The following is a 22,311-nucleotide window of genomic DNA, read 5'->3' as shown; positions in this document are numbered from 1 at the left end:
TCGGCCTTCTCTCAGTGAGCTTCATGATGTCGTCACCTGACATGTTTCCCCTCACAGGTGGGCCTGTCAGGGCTCATCTGTGGCATTTCTTGCCTTCTTAGTGGGTTTGGGACCATCAGGTGTGTTGTGCAGCAGTCAGGTTGGTGCACAGCTGACAGCCATATTTGACACTGTTAGAATTCATATTATGGCAAGAACCAATCAGCTGAGAGAAACAACAGCCCATCATTACTGTAAGAAGTGAAGGTCAGTCAGGCTGTAAAACTGCGAAAACTTTGTCACAAAAACCATCAAGGCCACGATGAAACTGTCTCACATGAGGACGCCCCAGGAAAGGAAGACCAGGAGTCCCCTCTGCTGCTGAGGATACATTCATCCGAGTCACCAGCCTCAGAAATCACAAGTTAACAGCAGCTCAGATTAGAGCCCAGATAGATGCCACACAGAGCTCCAGTAGCATCTCTGCATGTTCAGAGGAGACTGTGTGAATCAGGCCTTTATGGTCAAACAGCTGCTGAGAAACACAAGGAGTGGACATTAGACCAGAGGACATCTGTGCTTTGGTCTGATGGGTCCTGGCCTCCACAGTCACCTGACCTAAACCCAGTGGAGATGGTTTGGGATGAGATGGAGCTCAGAGTGAAGGCAAAGGACCAACAGGTGCTCAGCATCTCTGGGAACTCCTTCAAGACTGTTGAAACCATTTCAGGTGACGACCTCATGAAGCTCATGGAGAGAAGGCCAAGAGTGAGCAAAGCAGGAATCAAAGCAAAGGCTGTTTGGAAGAATCTGAAATATCAAACATGTTTTCAGTTATTTCACACTTTATTGTTATTACAGAATTCCACATGTGTTCATTCATAGTTCTGATGCCTTCAGTAAAGAAATGGTGTAAAAAAAGTAAACATGTATTGTATAGTGTATAGTGTATATATTTGTTAGTGTTTGTTTGTACTGTGCTTATTATTCCTAAACGGTACAAAACTGTTCAAAAGTCTTGACCCATCCCTGATTTCTTTACACTACTCAAACAAATTACAGGAACACTTTTTAATCAAAGTAAAGCATTGAATAAATTCAACCCTTGGTATATTAATCTGGTCAGTTAAGTCGCAGAGGGGATTTTTAATCGGTTTCAGTTGCTTTGGTGTTAATTACATTAACTACAGGCCTACTAGAGGGCCAACAACGAGGCCACTCCATCCATCTATGCTTTCATTTTCTTCCACAAATCTGCGACCGGGTCACAGAGAAGCCCAGACCTCCTGCCTCGTAGCCACCTCCTCTAGCCTATCCCGTGGAACACTAAAGCGTTCGCAGACCTGTGGAAACATATAATCTCTCCAACATGTCCTGTGTCTGCCCCGAGGCCTCCATCTGGTAGGACATGCCTGCAACACCTCACACAGGAGGCACCCAACTCCTGAACAACCTCGACTCCTTTCGATATCGAGGAATGATGGCCGAGCACTGTGTCTAGCAGCCCTTCGGATTAAGCTCATTTCCGCTGCTTGTGTCCCAGATCACGTTATTTTGGTCACTACCCACAGCTTGTGACCATGGGTGAGGGTAGGGACGTAGACTGACTGATAAATCGAGAGCTTTGTTTTTACACTCAGCTTTCTTGCCACCACGAGTACATCGCCTGCATCAGTGCAGCCGCAACACCAATCAATCTAACGGTCTTCTGGTCCCCTCTCCTTTGACTTGTGAACAAGACCCTCAGATATTTAAACTCCACCACTTGGGGCAGGAACTCGTCGCTGACCCGGAGTGGGCTCTCCGCCCTTTGCCAGCTGAGCTACATGGCCTCAGACTTGGAGGTGCTGATAAAAACCAATTCATTTACCTCTTAACAGGTTCACCCTGAGTGGATGTGGCAAATGTGAAAGTAATGGAGAAGCCATGGGGAATGTTATGCTGCCTGTAATAATGCTCAGCATGACTGGTTTGTTTGTAGGTTAAGGAATGGGCAACCTCATCCATGGAGGGATGCACATACCTCTACAAGCTGGGCAACGGCAGCTTGATGGCCGTTAGGTGTCAGAGTGAAATCTTTGGAGCCGCTGTCAGATGATACGCTGGTGTAGCAGGTCCTGGGTTTCTTGTGTTGCACCAGAATGGTCACTGGTCTCATGTGACAAGAGTATGATGAAGGAACTGATACTATTGACCAGCACCCACACATGCCTGACCTAAATCTAGGCATTGTTTCGGTCAATCTGAGACTGTGCACCTGAGACCATCCAGCTCAGTGATACCCTGGATCAGTTCTGCCTGATATTGTCAGGCTTGCAAACTACTGAGTAGCAATGTTTCTATAATCAACAGAAACTAAACTAAAAACAAAAACTAGATGACAATTTTTTTAAAACCAAACTAAAGTAAAAAGGGGAGTAAAAGCATACCTGAAGAGAAAAACACACAATGGAGTGCACCATCGATCGGCCTCCTCGGAGCCCACATCATCTTTACAGAGAACAGCAGCAGCCAACAACCCTAGAAGATTTCTGGAAAGCCCTTCAAGAAGCCCGGAAAAATCTTTGTGAAGACAGAAATGACAAGAAAGCTTATCTTATCTACAAACTCTTGTTTTTGCCTTATTTCCACTGTGGTGGACTGCACTCACACGCAGGAAGTGTGTTGCTGAGTACGATGTTTTCAGTTGTTAGTTCAAGAATAACATTGGAGTGAGAAACGTTGGCGTGTGAGAGCTCTCGTCTCGTCTGTGTTTAGCTCCACGTTGGTGACCCCTGACTCGAACATGTTACGAGCCGAGGATGACGACGCTCCAGCAGCTGCTGACCCTCTGCCTCCTGCTGCAGCTGCGTCTGCTGTGGCGCATAAGCTGCCGGATCCCCGGGAGGCTGGAGGTTCAGTTCGCCCTTCGCAGGATCTCAGCAGTTGGCAGCTTGTCTTGTAACCGAAAGGTTGCCGGTTCGAGCCCCGGCTCGGACAGTCTCAGTCGTTGTGTCCTTGGGCAAGACACTTCACCTACTGCATACTGGTGATGCCCAGAGGGGCCGATGGCGCGATATGGCAGCCTCGCTTCTGTCAGTCTGCCCCAGTGCAGCTGTGGCTACAACTGTAGCCTCCACCAGTGTGTGAGAGTGAATGAATAGTGTAATTGTAAAGTGCTTTGAGGGCCCCGAAAAGCGCTGTATAAATGCAACCCATTATTATTTCCAATTTTCCTAACAAAGTGTAAGAAATTAACGGTGGCTTAAGACTATTTAAACCCCGGTGGGGCAGCCCACCGGGGTTTAAATAGGGTTTAATCACTTGTGACTATTTGATGTGAGAGCTTAAGTAGCCTCTTGGATGTGAGGTGAAACGTCTTCAAGAAACTTAAAGAAGCCGTTTGCTTTCCGAGCTCCTTAGAATTATCCATCACGCAGTCCTGCCTCATTTTTGTGTGATCAAAGTAAACGTCTGTCACGCTACCTTCATCTGATTTTTACTGCATTTTAAACTTGTTCAAATTGAACGCAGGAAACAAGATGAATATACACAATATACAATACTATTCTGTTAAACATACCAAAAATGGGGAATTTGAATGGTCCAGAAAACTGCGTCAAGTTAGCAAAACACCAAAATGATGCAATTGTACCTGGAAGTACAATAAGCTCATAAACAGCTAATGGTTAGTGGGTAACTTTTTCCTCAGTGATGAACTGCAGCTCACAGGACAGAATGTGTGTCAAAGATGTGAAGATTCTTCCAAACTATAACTCGTCTTACCTTCCCATGATGCCTGATGGCTCAGTTCTCGTAGTCGACGACGTCTGGTAAGTACATATGCACTCGGTGTGCAAATGCTTTGTAAGCAGGGAAGTAATTGGCAAGTTGTTTTCTGTGTTCTTTAGCCTCCTAATGAGCATAACGGTTTACACTTTCTATTAAAGCCACCAGTCAGCGGAGATCACCATGGCTTCATTCTGTCGGATAGACAACAAATCATCACATCTACCTTGTATGCTCAGTGCCCTGGAGGAGCAGACCTTCATTTTTCAGCTGCAGCTACAAGAGAAAGAAGAACAGCAATCCAGCAAGGTGAGAAGGCACAATGGAGAGTGTGTCCTTACTTTTTTAAAACCAGTGCGATTTTGTGAAAACAAGTTTAGTGCAAAGTTAAAGCTGCCAAATGATTACAATAAATAGTAAGCAAGTAAAGTTTATTTCTATATTACCTTTCACAGACACAAAGTGCTTTACAAGGTAAAAACACAATACAGTCATAAATACATCATAAAAAGCCCGTTCCAATTAAAAGCTAATAAACATGTCTTTAGCTGCTTTTTGAAGGTCTCCACTGAGTCCAGACACAGTAGAAATAAAGGAAGTGATTGTGCCTAATTTATATATCATTTACAGACGTGGACAAAATTCTTGGTACCCTTCAGTCAATGAACGAAAACCTCACAATGGTCACAGAAATAACTGTAATCGGACAAAAGTATAAGTAAATACAAATTCTATGAATGTTAACCACTGAAAGTCACACATTGCTTTTTAACCATGCTTGAACAGAATTATTTAAAAATAATAAATGCATGACACAGACCTGGACAAAAATGATGGTACCCACAACTTAATATTTTGTTGCACAACCTTTTGAGGCAATCACTGCAATCAAGCGATTCCTGTAAGTGTCAATGAGACTTCTGCACCTCTCAGTAGGTATTTTGGTCCACTTCTCCTGATCAAACTGCTCCAGTTGTTTCCAGTTTGAAGGGCGCCTTTTCCAGACGCCATGTTTCATTCAAAGAGGCTCAATAGGATTGAGGTCAGGGCTCATAGAAGGCCACTTTAGAATAGTCCAGTGTTTTCCTCTTAGCCATTCTTGGGTGTTTCTGTGTGTTTTTGGGTCATTGTCCTGTTGCAAGACCCATGACCTGCGACTGAGACCAAGCTTTCTGACACTGGCCAGCACTTTTCTCTCCAGAATCCTTTGACAATCTTGAGATTTCAATGTACCCTGCACAGATTCAAGACACCCTGTGCCAGATGCAGCAAAGCAGCCCCAGAACATAACCGAGCCTCCTCCATGTTTCTTTTCTAGATATGCTTCATTTTTCTGTCAGTGAACATAGAGCTGATGTGTCTTGGCAAAAAGTAAAATTCTTGTCTCATCTGTCCACAGGACATTCTCCCAGAAGCTTTGTGGCTTGTCAACATGTAGTTTGGCAAATTCCAGTCCGGCTTTTTTATGATTTGTTTTCAGCAATGGTGTCCTCCGTGGTCGTCTCCCATGTAGCCACTTTGGTTCAAACAGCGACAGATGGTGCGATCTGACACTGATGTTCACTGAGCATGAAGTTCACCTCGGATCTCTTTAGAAGTCTTTCTGGGCTCTTTTGTTACCATTTGGATTTTCCGTCTCTTTGATCTGTCATCAATTTTCCTCCTACGGCCACATCCAGGGAGGTTGGCTACAGTCCCATGGATCTTAAATTTCTGAATAATATGTGCAGCTGCAGTCACAGGAACATCTAGCTGCTTGGAGATGGTCTTCTAGCCTTTATCTTTAACATGCTTGTCTATGATTTTCTTTCTAATCTCCTGAGACAACTCTTTCCTTTGCTTCCTCTGGTCCATGTTGAGTGTGGTACACACCCTGTCACCAAACATGACATGGGTAGGTGGGATGGCAGAGTCATAATTCTCCCTCACAGACAGAATTATGACTTTGTTTTCTGCTTGGCCATCACCTAAGGATTTACGTCCCTGATAAACAGGAGTCTCACTATCTGTTTAACGTCTCCCATGAACTAACACTGGCCTCACTGCGTCAAGTGTGTGTGTGTAGAGCATAAGGCCCATTTGTAGTGCACATGCTTACAACTAAGTGACAGGAGTGCTCTTGCTATGCTAAAGGGAGAAAATGATATTACTATTACTAATGTGATATGATAAAAATGTATGATTAATACATCAGAAAAGAAATCTGCCACGTCGCAGTGCTGCATTCATTACTGGTCACCACAGTTTCTATTACAGAGGTTAGAACATGCCATAGGAATTAAAGGTACTGTGCCTTTTCTCTTTACTTTATACATGCTTCCCTTAGCCTGTATTATTCAAACTCTTGCAGTCTCAGGCGCCTGCTCTGTCTGCCAGTAGCTGGGGATTCTCTCCTCTAGTATTCCTGCTGATTCCTTTCTGTGTGCCGCTCATGTATTGAACCATATGCCTGTTCAGCCTCCGATATGATGCCTGACAGGAGCTTCCATGTGGTACTGAGGCAGGTTATTGGCCTGTAGTTGCATGGGGCCGGTTCTCATGCTTGCTGTATTTCTTTCTACTTCAATACCGATAACTTCCCTCCACGCTACCTTGATCTTGTCTCTAGTCTCCTTCTCCAGGGTACTGAAGGGTATAGATTAGTCTCTGTGATGTTTACAGTAGGAACTGTCCGTAGTGCTGCATTCACATCATCTAGCAGACCTTCAGAGAGTACTTCACGTAATCTTGGTAACTGAATACGGAGGGTCCAAATTTAAAGCTTCACCATGACCTTTCAGGTCAGTTTCTCTCACACTCAACGCTCCTTCTTCCATCGTACCTGGGCTTGGTACCCAAGCTCGGGGTGATGATGATATCTCCCCCAACTTGTCTTCCTGGCTCCCCCTTGCCGTAGCCTGTGTGTTGTACCTCGTCAGTCTCTAGCTGTGAGAGCAGTTCCTTCCTCCAAATGTTAGAACACTGAGTTAGTAGTTGTTTTGCTGACAATCTGGATGCTGGAGATATCAGAGGTCCCACATCCTGTTCATGTAACCTCTTCTCCTGGGGTTACTTGCATATTAGCACTCCAACAGTGCCCTGTTCTCATCTCTTGCAGATTGGAGCCTTCTTGTTTCAGTACACTTTTCATCAGTATCCTGGCTCCTCAACACCTCACAGGGACCTTGTTAACCCTGGCGATGGTATGGTTTCACTTTTCTCTTGCCCATATCCGAGGTAGGCTTGGTTAGCATGGACCTAGGATAGCTAGCATAGGACCTTATCCCACCTGTAAAAAGTGAAAATGTAATGAGGATGCATGGAAATCACATGGAAAGACCTCATAATGCCTCTCATCACCTTGTCACTTCTCTGCCCTCTATGGGGCTTTCAGCCTCCTGGAGAGTCCAATGTAAGAGGTAGAGGGGTAGAAGAGGAGGTTTTAATTATTAAATAATGTTGTTGTCTTTTCATAGGGTTTGGAAGTCCCATTGTTGGCTGTCCTACAGTGGCACAGTCCAGTACATCCTGCCATGAGGTAACTATTTGTCTTCTTGTTGAGGTATTTCTGTAGCAGTAGCAGTACATAACAATCCTGGAGCAGTACTGTCTGCATGTACTGTCTATATGAAACGACTGCCGTGTATTTTAAAGTAATTACAGCCGCTGCTTGCATCCAGTAAAGGATGGCAAACAGGCTTCAAGTTCCCTTTGAGTTTTTATTTATCTCTTTGCTTAGTGTGGTCTACAAATAAAGATCATACGAGTTTATCTAACAGAAATAACATTAATTCCCAGTTGATCACTATTTCACATGAGTCACTAGAGGGCACCAAAGCATCATCAAAATGCTGCAGGCTTCTAAATACAAATAACCTTTAACATATATATAGAGATAGAGCTATAATCCTATATTTTTGGATCTACAGCGCTCTATTATGTTATTTGACTGAACACAAACATATAACAGGATTTAGAGAAAATTAATACAAAAATAAATTGATTAATTTCACCAACTGTGGCAAAATAAAAACAGTTTTTTAACAATTTAAGAGATGATATTTATATGACTTACAGAATTTGTAGTTTAACATCTATTTTAAATAACAACTGAGTGCGTGTTTGCACCCTTAGCGCAGACTGTAGCAACTATGGATCATCTATGCGGCTGCACTACATTAGACCTTTGACCTCTATGCATTGCTGTAGAAGGACAGCAATTGCTCAACAAACGCTAGCAGGAGTAACACTGCGATTAGCACTGCAAGAGGATCCTGAGTTCAGTTCCAGCGCCTGGGGCCTTTCTGTGTGGAGTTTGCGTGGGTTCTCTTCCTCCCACAGTCCAACGATCAAAGTTTAGTGGGATTAAGTTAACTCTAATTCTAAATTGCCCATAAGTACGACTGTGAGTGGGAATGGTTGTCTGTCTCTATGTGTTAGCCTTGCAACAGACTGGTCGACCTGTCCGGGGTGCACCCTGTCTCTCGCCCTGTGGTAGCCCAGCTAGGCTCCTGCCCCCCGTGACCCTGACAGGGATAAGCACATTGTATCATTTTGTATGCCTTTATGTGTGAAATACAAAATGTATTAAAGAAGAAACCAAAACAATCTCCATATAAGAACATTAAATGACTTTTTTCTGTTCAGAATTGTATAGAATTGAAATTGTAGTCTTGTTGTGCTATTTGTTTTCTCCTATAAGAAGAATTCCTGCTATATGTTCTAATAATAGAAATATAATACTTATCATGCTCTCTCCAGATGCATCTCTACTTGTTACTCGATACCCAGTGTTCACTTAAATCGTCCAGAGTTGGTGATGATGGCGTCCTGCCCAAGGACCGTCAGGCCTCAACAACACTTCTGGGTGAAATACACACTGCTCAACAATTTGCAAGATTTCCTTGCTGCTCGTCTGATCTGGAATTCAGAGGGTGAGTATCAAATCCTACAGACAGTTCCTAGTGTGTGGGAAATAATTATTTGCTCCCTCTCCTGAATCTGGAAGTTTGCTCACTTACAAAGAATCGAGTCTTTCATTTTAATGGAGAGACAGAATATCAACCAAAAATCCAGAAATAAAAACACATTACATGAAAGTTTCCCCTTCTTCTTTAGCCAATCCAACCCCCATTTTCAAAGTTGGAGCAATGCATGTAAATGGTAGCAAAACTGTAAATGTGTAATGTTGCCACTGTGTATTTGTGTCTGGCTAAATAAGCCATATGCAGAACACGGGCTAGGTTCTATCTATGAATGTGCTGCAGAGGGCACCCCCTCCCTCCACCTGAGCATTGTGCTCTATTGCTGCTGAAGCAGAAATGGCTGCACCTTGCTAAGAACCAAAGCAAATCCTGTTTTTTCTTGATTTCCCAAGTTCCTGGAACGCGCACAGCTCACGGGACATCACACATTCCAGTTCCAACATCCAACTTTTGAGACAAATTAAACACATCGCCTAGGTGTACTGCAGGTACCAAGCTCTTAGTGTAAGAGCTTGGTGATCAATCCAGACTAGTTGTACAAGTGGACTGCAGGAACACAAGGATTTGAAATACCAATATTTCTGTGGCATGATTCCTGTTTTTAATGGTCAGAATCACTGAACTGCTGCTCTTCTATTCAAATGCTTCATACATAGGCTACGTTCACATCAAATCTGACTTTTTTGACCCTATGTGACTCATATCCCATCATGGTATGACAGTGTGAACGGCACAAATCTGATATTTTCAAATCCGACCTGGGTCACTTTCGTATGTGGTCCTGAATCCGATACATATCTGATGTTTTAGAAAGTGACTGCTGTTTGAACGGTCATGTCATATTAAATCCATCTTTTACGTCCCTGACATGAGACAGACGCCAACTATCAGCGTCGGAGAAGACAAACGAGAGAGCATGGCGGCTGAAACTGGAGACGGAGTCAATGGACAGAAACTGAGGTTTTGGACTTGATTAGCATATGGAGAGAAACTGATAGACTGCTGCAACAACACCTACTAGCTCTGTAGCCGCCATTTTTACTTCCATAAACAGAGCACGTTGTGTGTGATGTCTTTTTTTGCGCATCCGGGCCGCATTGGGGGTTCACACAGGAGCGCGTTTGCTGTCACATTTTATTTGTAGTGTGAAAAAGCAGACAAAAAAATCGGATTTGTTAAAAAAAAAATCAGATTTAAGCATTAAGACCTGCAGTGTGAACGTAGCCTTGAATTCTTGAATTGGATAAATATTCTCTGCTCCAATCCTATATCGGATACCTAATCCAGTCTAAATTCTCATTCTTCCCCCTGCTTATGTTTGTTACCTGCTCCTCACTGTCCGTGCATCCATCTAGGAGGAAGTCAGGATCCCAGTGTGGGAGCGGTTGTGTGCCAGTCTCCACTCAACAACCTGGGCCAGTGTAAGAAAGGCTCCATACTGTCCTTCACTGTGGCCTTCCAGATTCTCAAAACTGGGATTTTTGAGGTACCAAAGGAAATAAGTTGTTAAATGTATTGACATTGTCGTAATATTAACAGTACACAAACCCAGCCCAGTGATAATGTTTATGCTCAGTTTGATGTTTGATCCTTGAAGAACTTTAAACCAGGAATTACTACACCGCTCATACTGCTGTATTGTTTTTATTTGGCACAGTTTTGATTGACAAAAAATGTAAATAATGGCTTTCCATCTTCCACACGTCTATAACGCGGCAGCGTTGGACTGGAAGGCTTCCAGTTTGGTGGCCTCAAAATTTCTGATTTTGGAAGATGATGGTGTTCTGTTGGCTTGTGGTCATGAGCTTTGGTTTGTGACCAAGATCACAGATACAAGCAACAGAAATGAGCTTTCTCCAAAGGGTGGCTGCCCTTTCCCTTAGAGATGGTGAGAAGTTCAGTCATTCAAGAGGTGCTCAGAGTCGAGCTGTTGCTTCTCCAAATGGAAATGAGCCAGAGCCATAGGTTGCCTCTTTGGCTCCTCTCAGGTCAGGTGTTCCAAGGTGTCCCACCTGGAGGAAACCCTGGGGCTGACCCAAGACAAACTGGTAAGACTATATCTCTCCGCTGCCATGGAAACGACTTGGCGTTCCCCTGAATAAGCTGTGGGAGGAGACTGGAGACTTCTCTGCTTAGGTTGTTTCCAGATAAGAAGAAGAAGATGGATGGAAATTCTTTTGAGTTATGTCAGATTTAAGCCAAATATATTTGTATAAAAGATTCACATAATAGATTTTTAGAGACGTTGTAGTAGTTGTGCAAGACTGGAGACGCATTTGAGACAATCTTTCATATTGCAGTCCACAATGATGTCTGTGATATCTTTGTTCATGGTCCAGGTCAGGCGCTATGGTGGAGCTCCAGACAACAACCTCTCCTGCAGGAACTGTTAATCGAGCCCCTCACCTGTCCCCCGATCCCAGCTTTGTTTCACTGGTAAAAATAGCCAAGAGAGAGTGTAAGGTGCTAGTGCTGGAATGAATCAAAGATGTACACAAAAGGTAGGAAACTCTGGTGCATGTACTGTTTACCATTACCTGTTTTATTTAGATGAGACATTAACCCCCTTCTGTAGTTTAAATACTGCATTGCACAATCAAAACGGACTGGCTCTTAATCAAATGTTGTAAAAATAAGACAAAACTTATTAGACAAAACATTCACCTTCTGGCTGTAGAAAAACAATTCAACAAGCTATCACGAGACTAAAGCAACACAACAGCCCAAAGAAGTGTTAGTAACCTTTGTCCAAGCTGACTGGAAGCAGCGGTTTGTTGAGAAGTAACTTTAGACCCCCTAAAATTAATTGGAATGAAATTTGTGTTTTGATTATTTGCCATCAAATGGATAGTGGTGAAAAATGTCCATCTATCAAAATGTACACAAATCTACTGCAAACTGGTCTAATGTTGGTACATTTCCTAGAAGCATTTTAAACTTCTTCTCACTCTGTTTGTCTGTTCAGGTGATCTGGACTGTGGGAGCTTATGACAAAAGCATCACTGTCCTGTGGCTGTGCTTCAACACAGAGCAGCCGTCAGATCTTTGTCTTCATCCCAAGAAGAAGCAACAATCATACTGTAATAAATGCTAAAGATGGAGTCAGTGAATGAGGAATGAAACATGAATCAGAGGTGCTGATGAGATTCTGATGTGAGCTCAGGTTAGTGGAGGGATACTTCTGTTTGTTACGCTTCTATCTGATGACAAATTCCCTCCATCACATCAACATTTTTATTTACTTTAAAGATTTTCTTCACACTTTTTAAAAATGTTTGTTTTTGCTAAAACTGTTTAACTGTGTATCACTGTTATTCATACACGTCTCTGTTTATAGTTGAATCTGTTGGTTTCACTCGAGTTTCCTTTTAGGATCATCGAGTCAGGCTCAACAGCGTAAAGTAAGCTCCAGTATGTTTCATGTCTCACAATGTGGACGTGATAACAGAACTTTACGTTTTTGTAAAGAAATGTTTTTTGTTTTTGTTTTGTTTTGCATACTGTGCTGTCAACAAACCATAATGTCATCACGTTTTAATTTAACATGTCAAAGGTTTACAGCTGGATCTTGGCTTCTTGCCTCAAACTTAAAGGATTTATGTCTTAAACTATTCTTATGTCAGCCTCTATGGTTTGCACTGACACTGAGGGGCTAAAAGTTTAGTTTTATAATAGGATCCAGTCAGAGTGTGTCGAGCCCTTGCAGTAGTTATTTACTTACTTTCAGTTTATATTATCTTTTGATTTAACTTCTAGCAGCACTTTCTAATATTTTAGACCTTCCTGCTGTGATATTTGCCCCCTCCTTCATTTCCTTTGTGTTTTTCATTTATTAGACTTGCATGTTCCAGATCATAAAAAAGACAATAACCAGAGTAAATATCCCAGCAGCTGAGCTGGCGGGCAGCGCAGACGCTCAACTTTGTGAACGTGGACCAAAAATGGGCCCAATGTGGCTTAGAAACAGCTGCTTGAGGTTTTTTTTACATAAAAAAATTAACAATTATAAAATTTGCACTTTAGTTGTGAATACAATTTTTGCTAACTCTGATTTCATTGCATTATCATAAAACTGCTTTTTCTGTGCAGTAGAAAACGAGCGATACTGTAGGAGGCTGACAGTTTAAAGAGGACGTACAGTGGGATGCAAACGTTTGTGCAACCTTGTGAATAGTCATTATTTTCCTGTATAAATCGTTGGTTGTTACAATAATTATTGCACACTTCCTGTAAATCCAATAAACTTCATTTCACTTCTCAAATATCATTGTGTGTGTCTCCTATATGATATATTTAACTGACATTTTTAATTTATCAACCAATGATTTATACAGGAAAATAATCACTATTAACAAGGTTGCACAAACTTTTGCATCCCACTGTAACTCATTTTTATTGAGACTGAAGATGATTGCATGTGCGAGTGCATGTTTGGAGTCATTGCACTGGTGGTACCAATGTCTTTGCTCATAGCATTGTTATGATAATCATAGGCTTTCAATTAAACAGCTGACATAACAGTTACAGGTATGTGCAGTGACTGTCAGGGTCAGATGATAATAATAATAATAATAATGGATTGGATTTATGTAGCGCTTTTCAAGGCACCCAAAGCACTTTACAACTCCACTATTCATTCAGGCTCACATTCACACACTGGTGGAGGCAAACTACAGTTGTAGCCACAGCTGCTTTGGGGCAGACTGACAGAAGCGAGGCTGCCATATCGCGCCACCGGCCCCTCTGGCCATCACCAGTAGGCGGTAGGTAAAGTGTCTTGCCCAAGGTCTTGATGCATTCTCAATCATCCAGGAAAGTAAATCTCCAAAAGTTGATTCTGTTCATCTGGACGTAGTGTTTTGTGGGAGAAACGTTTCGTCACTCATCCAGGTGACTTCTTCAGTCTCAGCTGCAGGTTTCAATCTCATAAACAGTACATTTGCATAATGACTGAAACCAGCCCACTGAAGGAACAATGGGCTGAGAGGTCAGTTCCTTAATCTTAATTATGCAAACTCTCATGATCATTGATCAACAACCGCTGACCAAAGCCCACTGATCAATAACCATGTGTACCATTCACAGAGAGTTGGGGAATGGCTGCAATCACAGCATTGTAAGATGGTGACAGATGTACCCTTAGGCCCCCTCCTCGATTCAGAGATGGTCTTTCCCTTTTCACGTAAATGGCCTCCAGGATGCTACATCCTCATCATTGAAAGAGTGTCCACTGGCCTGTAGGCGTAAATAGACTGCCGAGGTCGCTCTTCTGTGTTGTAGCCAGAGGTTGTTTGGTTTCCCCGATGTATAAATCCTGGCAATCTGTCATGATCCTGGGCCATGTTGGCCCAGTATTCTTAGGTTTTGTGTGTTTTGTATTTTGCTCTTTCTTTATGCATTGGTTTCTAGGTCGTTCAGTTAAGATGTTCCTTTGGTTACCCTCTGTGTGCCCCTCTGTATCTGTGAACCCTCGTCTCCCCTCCTTGTGTTTTATTCCATGTTTCCCCAGCCCGCTATGCCGTGCTCTCCTTTCTCTCTCTCTCTCCTCCTGTCTGCACCTCTGTACTTCCTGTGTTACTTTGACAGTCTCCCGTCAGTGTCGTGTTTCTCCTGCCATGTCTTGTTACAATTATCTGTGTCACCTGTGTTCCCCATGTGCTCCCACTTCCCTCGTTAACCCTCTGTGTATTTAGGTCTGCGTCTCTCTCAGTTCTGTGTCGCGTTCTCCCTCATGACTGTGTGCCCCCCCCCGTGTGTTTCCTCGTAAGTCAGTTCCTTAGTACTTCCCAGTTTAGTTTCATGTTATTTTGTATTGCTGTTATCTTTTGTCAGCAATAAAGCTGTATTTTGAGTTCAGTCCTGTTTTCCCGTGAGTTTGCATTTGGGTCCTCTTCCTGCCTACACACAGCCTAACCTTGACACAATCCTCCTGCACTTAACAGCGTACACTATCTTACTCTGTGTCGGGGGACCCGATCCTTGGGGTGGACCAATTTTTGGCGCAGCGTATTTTGGGGTTTAAAAGCCACAGAGACCCGGTGTTTAGAAAAAATGCGTCTCAACTGCTCCTGACACATATGGGATCACTACAGGTTTTTGCTTGGGCAGCGGTTGTCCTTCTCTCCTGGATCAGCTGGAGCTTTCTTTAGGTGCCTTTCCAGCTTTGACAAAAGTCCAGCTGGGATAACCACATTTACTCAGGGCCTTCTTGATGTGCTGTTCTTCTGCCTCCCTGGCCGCTGTGTCATTCCGGGTGTCTCTCGTCAACTAGCAGCTGGTTCATTTGTGTTGCCAGACGCTCGTGGAGTGCAGTCAGCTTCTTCAGCCAGTAGGCGTGAATCATGTCGGGCCCTGGTGCTGTCCAACTCTTCATACTGGAGACCCTTTCTTGGATATCTGCCACTGTGATGGTTACTGGACCCTGTTCAGGGAGGTCGCTATGGTCTGCCCTCAGATCCACTAGCCACTGAGCATTGCCGTTATGGGCTGCGTCCTTCTCCCATATGCTCTTTCAGTATTGCTCCGTCTCCAGCCTTGGTGGTGCTGTTCTCTTATTGTTCCCTTGCCACTGAGAGTACACCTTTGCTGGTTCTGTGGAGAACAGCTGGTTTATTCTCCTGCCTTCTATCTCTCTGGTGTAGCTCCTATATATATCTATATCTATATATCTATATCTATATATCTATATATATATATCTATATATCTATATATCTATATCTATATATATAGCTATATCTATATATATATATATATATATATATATATATATATATATATATATACGTACTATTACAACGATTATTAACTATCTACCTATTCGGAACCATGACAACAGGGTTCTTGCTGATCGGAGCTGGCTTGGCCCTGACTTATCGAAGATTAAAGAAAGTGGAATCGGCTGTTCAAACCCCCACAAGGCTGCCCGCTGGGATTGAATCGATGGGACGAGTGGTGAGTTCTCAAAATGGGTTCATTGAGTGCAGCACAGATAAGATCATGGAGAAGCTCACGGCTCTCCAACGGGAGATTGAGAGACCAGTGTCGGACTGTTAGAACAGCTTTGAAATTCATATGAGTTGCTCGGGGGGAGAGAGAGAGTTGTGTCGTTTCGCATGTTTGGAGTGTGTAGTTAATGTGTTGTCTTGTGTAGTTAGTGTGTAGTGTTGTGGATAGTTTTGTGTTGTGTGTCAGAACAATGAGGCGACTGCTGTCTCCAGGTAGAAACAGCAGTGATACACCTGCTGCTGTCAGACCTGCAGGTATCAGGCTGTGATGTTCTCCTTTATAGTGGACAGAAATTATGTTTTTGGAGTGGCACAAATAATTTGTGGCATCTTATTGAAGAACAGCTGATTGTTCTGTAAATAGTTTGAAATGGTTATTTAAAAAAAGGGTAAAAGGTAAATGGCTGCAAATAACTTTGTTGTTTGCAAAACTTGTGCATAGGATTATAAAATTGACAATTAATATTCACATTTAAAGTTATGAAATATCATTCATTAAAGTTGTTTGTGGTTGTTACAGTAAAAAATATATAACTTTTTCTACTCTGAGTTTATGTTTTTTGTCTGATTTTAGATCAATTGTGTTAATACAATATGTCAAAATGAAAACATGACTGTAAATTCAGACACGTGAGGTTGTGCTGAAAAGGATGAAACCAAACAAGGCAAAGTAAATAGTTTTTAAAGGTAAAATGTGGAGGAAACATCAACAGTAGTAAAAAGTGGCCAATTATACCCTGGACCCCAGAGGGTTAAACGTTCTTTGTAACGCAATAGTTACTTTTCAAGTAATTAATTACTTTTAGAATATTGTAACTCAGTTACTTTTTTGAAGAAGTAACTAGGAACTATAATTGAATTACTTTTTCAAAGTAACTTGCCCAACACTGGCCTTCGATGCTTGTCCCCTCCGGGGGAAGATGGCGGTCGACTGGACCGGCGCAGACATGCTGCAGGACCAGATGCACTGTCTACACCGGCTCTCTCTCACCCTTTACCCGCCCCTGTTGCTTGTCTTGTGTTTCTATGGTGTGTTGATAGTCATGTGCTTTTTGTGCTGAGGTGTTTTTTTCTGTTCTCAAACTGTTCTCCCACTAGGAGCTCAGTCTGAGTGGAGTTTTTTCTCCTCCTCTCACCTCATGTTATGTATTTTCGTTGTTTTTTCCCATCAGCCTACCTCTCTGACATGTCTTCCCAATGTGATGTTTGTGTAAGTTTGGTCAGAAGGTTCCTTTGTAAGTGCGCATGCGCCATTAGTGTGCTGCCTGCTGTAACCCTGATTTCCTTCGGGATTAATAAAGTATTCTGATTCTGATGATTCTGAAGTCTCAACAGCAGAGAGAGCGGGAGAGAAGGAGAGGAGAAGAGGCAGAAGACACAGAATAAATCCAGCTTTGTGTCTTTTTTCCATTCTAGCTGAAGTCCGGGACAAACTGTGTTCCCTTTCAGCTCAATGCGAAACACGTAATATTTTCTCTGAATACGAGACGATTCCGTTTTTTACAGGACGGTTGGCAACTCTACTAACTAACCTTATGAATAGAATAAAGTTCACTATCAGTAACATCATAGCACCCACCCAGCTGTATAGAAACTCCATCATGCTAGCTAGTGCGCAGTACGAGTTATTGTAACTGACTGTAAAAAGTCAGCATAATGAAAATAAACTCCACCTAAACTTGGTTTATATCTGACCCAGATAGACTGCAGGTCATAACTTCTCACCTGAAGTTCAGTTCACCTGACACTCGGACCGGCGGCCGCCTCAGGTCTCTGCTCCTCCAGGGTTGCCGACCCCTGCTCTAAAGCATCTGATTTGGATTCCTGAGATCAAATATATTTTCCTTTGGCTTTGTTTTCTTCCCATTTGTGGCTTTAATGTAGTGTTACATCCTGTTTGTTTGCTTCCATCTGTACACATGTCCAGATTCACTGTTATGTTTCTATTCTTACATTGCTGTGTGATCACTGTTCCCTCTGCTGACTGATCTGACCTTTTGTATCTTACACTGATACTTGTCATATTTGTATCTGCGCCCAAAAGATAAAAAGTTTTCCATGCTAAAACACAGCTCCACCTCCTGCAGTTCTCCCTCTGAACCACTAGATGTCTCTGTTATCTAAATGAAGACGTGCAGCACAGCAACCACAGCAGCGCTCAGATCACACGTGTCCTGTTATTATGTATAAAAGCATGAAACAGGTGAGACAGGTGGGATCAATATTAATGTTGTGGAAATATATGAAAAAGCAACAGAAGAGTGAAAACATTTCGTGTTTCTAGAAAGATCTTTCAGCTCATAGCTGCTCACAGACTGTATTTACAAGTGACAAACTGCAACTCTACAGTACATCTACAGTGTATATCAAATATATTCTGTATTCAAATCTATTGAGTGATGTTTGAAAGTCTTTCCAGGTGAGTTTGATCCAGGAGGGTCTGAAGCCAGAGTCAGACAGAGACTGTGCAGAGACTGTAGAAGGACAGAGCAGCAGCAGAGCCGTCCAGATACACTGAGATCCTCTGTCAGATCCAGAGGGACACACAGGGATGATGCTGGACTCTACATTGTGTCTGACAGTGGAGCTGTTCTCAGAGCAGTTCACTCTGCAGCACTGACAGTCATCTGCACTTCATTCCTCTGTCAGTCACTGCTGGATGAAGCTCTCCTCTCCACCTCCCAGTAACATGGCCCAGTCAGAGCGTCTCTACACACAAGCTGCTGCTGCTTCAACCTCTCTGGATCATCAGGACACAGCTCCTCCTCTCTCAGCACACACACCGTCCTGTTTACCATCATCACCTCCACCTGCAGAGAGAAGAAGGAAGAGCAGAGGAGATAAACGAGTGTTTCCAGAGACTCTTCATCAGCTGTCAGTCAGTGATGCAGCACATCCAGTATAAAGAGCAGCAGGGACTTCAGTGCTGGGACTGTACTAGGACTCATTGTTGCTTCACTTTTTCTAATCTTTGGATTTTTATTGAAGTTGATGAAAATGTTTTTCCCTCCTAGTTTGAGTTTGGACTTTCATTCATTAGAAGAACCTTGGTGTGTCCACTCTGAGCTCTGTAGGAACCCCAACAACAAGCCCAACAATCCAGATGGACGGTTCCAGCTGTTAACTGGAGGAATTCCATCCAAACATCTGCTCTCACTAAATTCTTCCTCACCTACAGACTGTGTTCTTCACTGCTTTAAACTTGGAAATGAATGCAGTCATTGGTCTGCGTGCTGCTCTGTTCAGAGAGCTGATTGGCTGTTGACAGTGTTTGATCAGAGCGTGTCAGCCGTTACTATGGTGACCATAAAGGTCAGAAACAGGAAGTGTTTGTGTCCAATCCTGAAGCCTGTCACCATTCTCCTCTCACAGCTTCACTGAGAAGCTGCAGCTTTACAGGAAACACTGGATCTTTGTTTCATGCTGACTGTGTTTAGTACAATACTGCTGACAGCACCACCCACTCACTCCATCACTCTACTGACCTCAGAGTCTCCAGTCTGTAGTCTGGACTCTGTTTAAGAGCAGACAGATGCTTCACATCTGGATGCTTCAGGTTGTTGTTGGAGCTCAGGTCCAGCTCTCTCAGATGGGAGGGGTTGGACTTCAGTGCTGCTGCCAGATAATCACAGCTGATCTCTGACAAACCACAGTCCCCCAATCTGTATAAAGAATGAAAGATGTAAGTTTATTAGACAAAGTGTGAGCTTGAAATCATTCAGTGTTTCATCATCTGTTCAGAGCTGAAGAAGGTTCAGAATGTAGAAGTTTAGAAAACGGAAACTCCAAACAGCTGAAGCCAACAGGAAGCAGCTTCAAACAGGAAACTGTGCAGAGTTTCAGACTATATGTCCTGATGCAGCCAGTTGGATTTTGGAGATTTGAATCTCTGTTCTGTGACTAAGTCCTTGAATCATTTCTTCCAGTTGGTCCAACAAGACAGACTAAGTGTTGGACATGTGTTGTGGCTCCATTAGGGGAGCTTCTAAATGTGATGTGATGGCCCCTCTGGGTCTGTCAGGTCACAGGACTGAAGAGAGCTCAAACTGGGCACACAGTGGTTCCAGTCTGGACCAAAGACTCTATACTGGGACTGAGGGACTGCTTTGACTGCACCCACTGGGACTTTTTAAAGGCTCATGTTCTCACTTAGATCATCGATTTCTACTGACATTTCTTTCTGGGGAAAATGGGGATTACTTTGAAAACAGGAAGTATTTTCCCCAATAAGCAGCCCTGGATTAGTAAATCACTCCAACATGTTCTCAGGCAGAAGAAGCTGTCTTGTTATGAGGGAGAGAAGAAAAAGATTGAGGCCCAGAAACGTGTTGAAAGAGAGATAAAGCAGCTAAAATCAGGTGTAAAAGTAAAGCAGAGGATGAGCTGAATAAAGGACACTCAAGGCTGGCTTGGAAAGGAATGAAGTCCATGGTGGGGATGCAGAACAAGGAGCAAAGATGAATGTGATGCTGAATCAGCAGAAGACTTGGACTCATTGGATTCCAGCTTTGATATCATTGATTTCAATGAAGAGCTTTGTGATTGTAGCAAAGGGCTGGTAGCTCTGAGAGTCCCACTGATGAGGTGTTTGTGTGGAAATCTCTTAGTGGGACCAAAGAGAGAAAAAGCCCTGGTCCTGATGCTGTGGGAGGGAAATGATTGAAGTGTGCTGTGAGGAACTGACTGGGAGATTTTCACACATTTTCCAGTCCTCCTTGGAACAACAGGAAGTTCCCAGCATATGGAAACAAAGGTTAAGTGTCCTATGGCACTCAGTGATGATGGTGCTGTGGCCCCACCACCTCCACCTCTTTGTAAAGGAACTAAGTGTAACCTGAAGCTTCAAATGGAACTAAGACTTCCTCCACTAGGTGGCAGTGTCTGATGAGAAAGTGTTAGTGGAGCTGGCCTGGAGTCAGAAACAGGAAGATGCAGGATTTGGGCTGAAATGGGGAAAAGTGGTTCGCACTAGTGCCTTAAAGCAAGAAGGTTGTAGGTCGAAGCTTGTTGGCCTTTCTGTGGAGGTTGGATGTTCTCCCACAGTCCAATGAAATGCTGCTTAGGTTCATTGGTGCTTCTAAATTGGCTGTAGGTGTGGATGTGAGAGAGTGCTTCTCTCTCTCTCTCTGTTGGCCCTGTGATGGACTGCTCACCTGTGCAGGTGGACCACGCCTCTTGCCCTATGACAGCTAGGGCACAGGCTGCAGCCCTGTGAGCCTCAGCTGAATAAACAGTTAGCAAAAATGATCCATAGATGGCCTGAAATCCCCCAGTTAGCAGTTTGGTAGATAGCTATGACATGCTAATCCCATCCAGCAGCTGTATTCTACCTGTAAGCTGATCCCTGCTGAGCCAAAGCACTTTTTCAGATACAAATGACAACCTTTAATAGAAACCTATTGGTCAGCATCTTATTAGCCTGCTGTTAGCTTCATTCCACAGAAAACTGAGAGAAACTAACAGAGTTGATAAAGAATAAAGAGAAATGTGCTGATTTAAAGCCTTTGAAGTGCTTCAGATGATCTCTGTCCACTTCTGTCCACTCATTCATTCATGTAAGCTTCTAATGCAGCTTTGATCTTCACAGTCTGCTTCATGAAACTCATTCTAACCCTGAATGTCAGAGTGTTCCTCCTTCTCTTTCCCATCATTCATGCTGGCAGTGGAGGAGATTTGGATGTTGGACTGTGTTTTGGATGATGTGTGTATGTTTGTGTTGGACTGCTGTCTGTAAAGCAAACACACATTTTGCTTTGGATTTCAGTGTCACACAGACTTTAAGGTGGAATGAAGAGTTGGAGAGTTTCACAGAGAATTATCCAGTGGAGGACTTTTCTTCTTCTTTGAAGGTTTGAAATGTGAACATTGTTCTGCTGCAGTCAATGGACTAAACCAGAGAAGAAGAAAACAGACTTTACCATGAAGATCCTCAGTGTGGATCAGTATAATATCAGCCTGATGTCTGCAGTTTAGTGTCAGCACAACTTTCACATCATATTCATCTCAGCACAACTAAAACATGCTGACTGACCTCAGAGTTTCAAGTCCACATCCTGGACTCTCCAGGAAACCACACAGATGCTTCACTCCTGAATCCTGCAGCTTCCTGTTGGAGCTCAGGTCCAGCTCTCTCAGATGGGAGGGGTTGGACTTCAGTGCTGCTGCCAGATAATCACAGCTGATCTTTGACAAACCACAGTCCCACAATCTGTATAAAGAATGAAAGATGTAAGTTTATTAGACAAAGTGTGAGCTTGAAATCATTCAGTGTTTCATCATCTGTTCAGAGCTGAAGAAGGTTCAGAATGTAGAAGTTTAGAAAATGGAAACTCCAAACAGCTGAAGCCAACAGGAAGCAGCTTCAAACAAACACAACAAGAGAAAAAACTCTGAATGTTTCACAGTAAAGTCGTACATTTCTCATAAAAACAGGACAAAGACTTGAAAAAGTCGTGTTTTTCCTTCCAGGTGTGAGGTAGTCGGACACGAACGTCAAGGAAGGTGGTAGGGAAGCAGACTAGGCAGGCATTTCAGATTTCAAGGTGAGCAATTTATTTACAGTGAACTTAATATAATAGAACTTAACAAAACTTTC

The 22,311-nt window shown here is 43.1% G+C and overlaps 1 protein-coding gene across 2 annotated transcripts; it reads left to right on the top strand.

Moving 5' to 3' along the window:
• Positions 1-3,392: 3,392 nt before the first annotated feature.
• LOC106097576 (uncharacterized protein C7orf43 homolog) lies at positions 3,393-11,840 on the top strand. Of its 2 annotated transcripts, XM_019355797.2 has the most exons (7): positions 3,393-3,791; positions 3,909-4,056; positions 7,203-7,264; positions 8,488-8,660; positions 10,067-10,197; positions 11,051-11,212; positions 11,677-11,840. In XM_019355797.2, exons 1-6 carry the CDS (start codon positions 3,673-3,675, stop codon positions 11,102-11,104), a joined length of 687 nt encoding a protein of 228 aa, XP_019211342.1. In that variant the 5' UTR covers positions 3,393-3,672; the 3' UTR covers positions 11,105-11,212; positions 11,677-11,840. The 2 variants fall into 2 exon arrangements, with proteins under 2 accessions (XP_019211342.1, XP_025760799.1); XM_025905014.1 differs by lacking the exons at positions 10,067-10,197; positions 11,677-11,840.
• The last annotated feature ends 10,471 nt before the right edge of the window (positions 11,841-22,311 follow it).

Source organism: Oreochromis niloticus, unplaced genomic scaffold (genome assembly GCF_001858045.2).
Source record: "Oreochromis niloticus isolate F11D_XX unplaced genomic scaffold, O_niloticus_UMD_NMBU tig00008037_pilon, whole genome shotgun sequence".
Classification (NCBI taxonomy): Eukaryota; Metazoa; Chordata; class Actinopteri; order Cichliformes; family Cichlidae; genus Oreochromis; species Oreochromis niloticus.
Note: the sequence above shows the minus strand (reverse complement) of the source record. Positions and strands in the feature narration are given on the sequence as shown.

Excerpts from the sequence above, each read along its gene's own strand:
- LOC106097576 (XM_019355797.2), top strand. The coding sequence starts at position 3,673 with ATGAACTGCAGCTCACAGGACAGAATGTGTGTCAAAGATGTGAAGATT. Across the intron at positions 7,265-8,487 it reads CCAGTACATCCTGCCATGAG|ATGCATCTCTACTTGTTACT; the intron begins GTAACTATTTGT and ends TGCTCTCTCCAG. Across the intron at positions 8,661-10,066 it reads TCTGATCTGGAATTCAGAGG|GAGGAAGTCAGGATCCCAGT; the intron begins GTGAGTATCAAA and ends GCATCCATCTAG.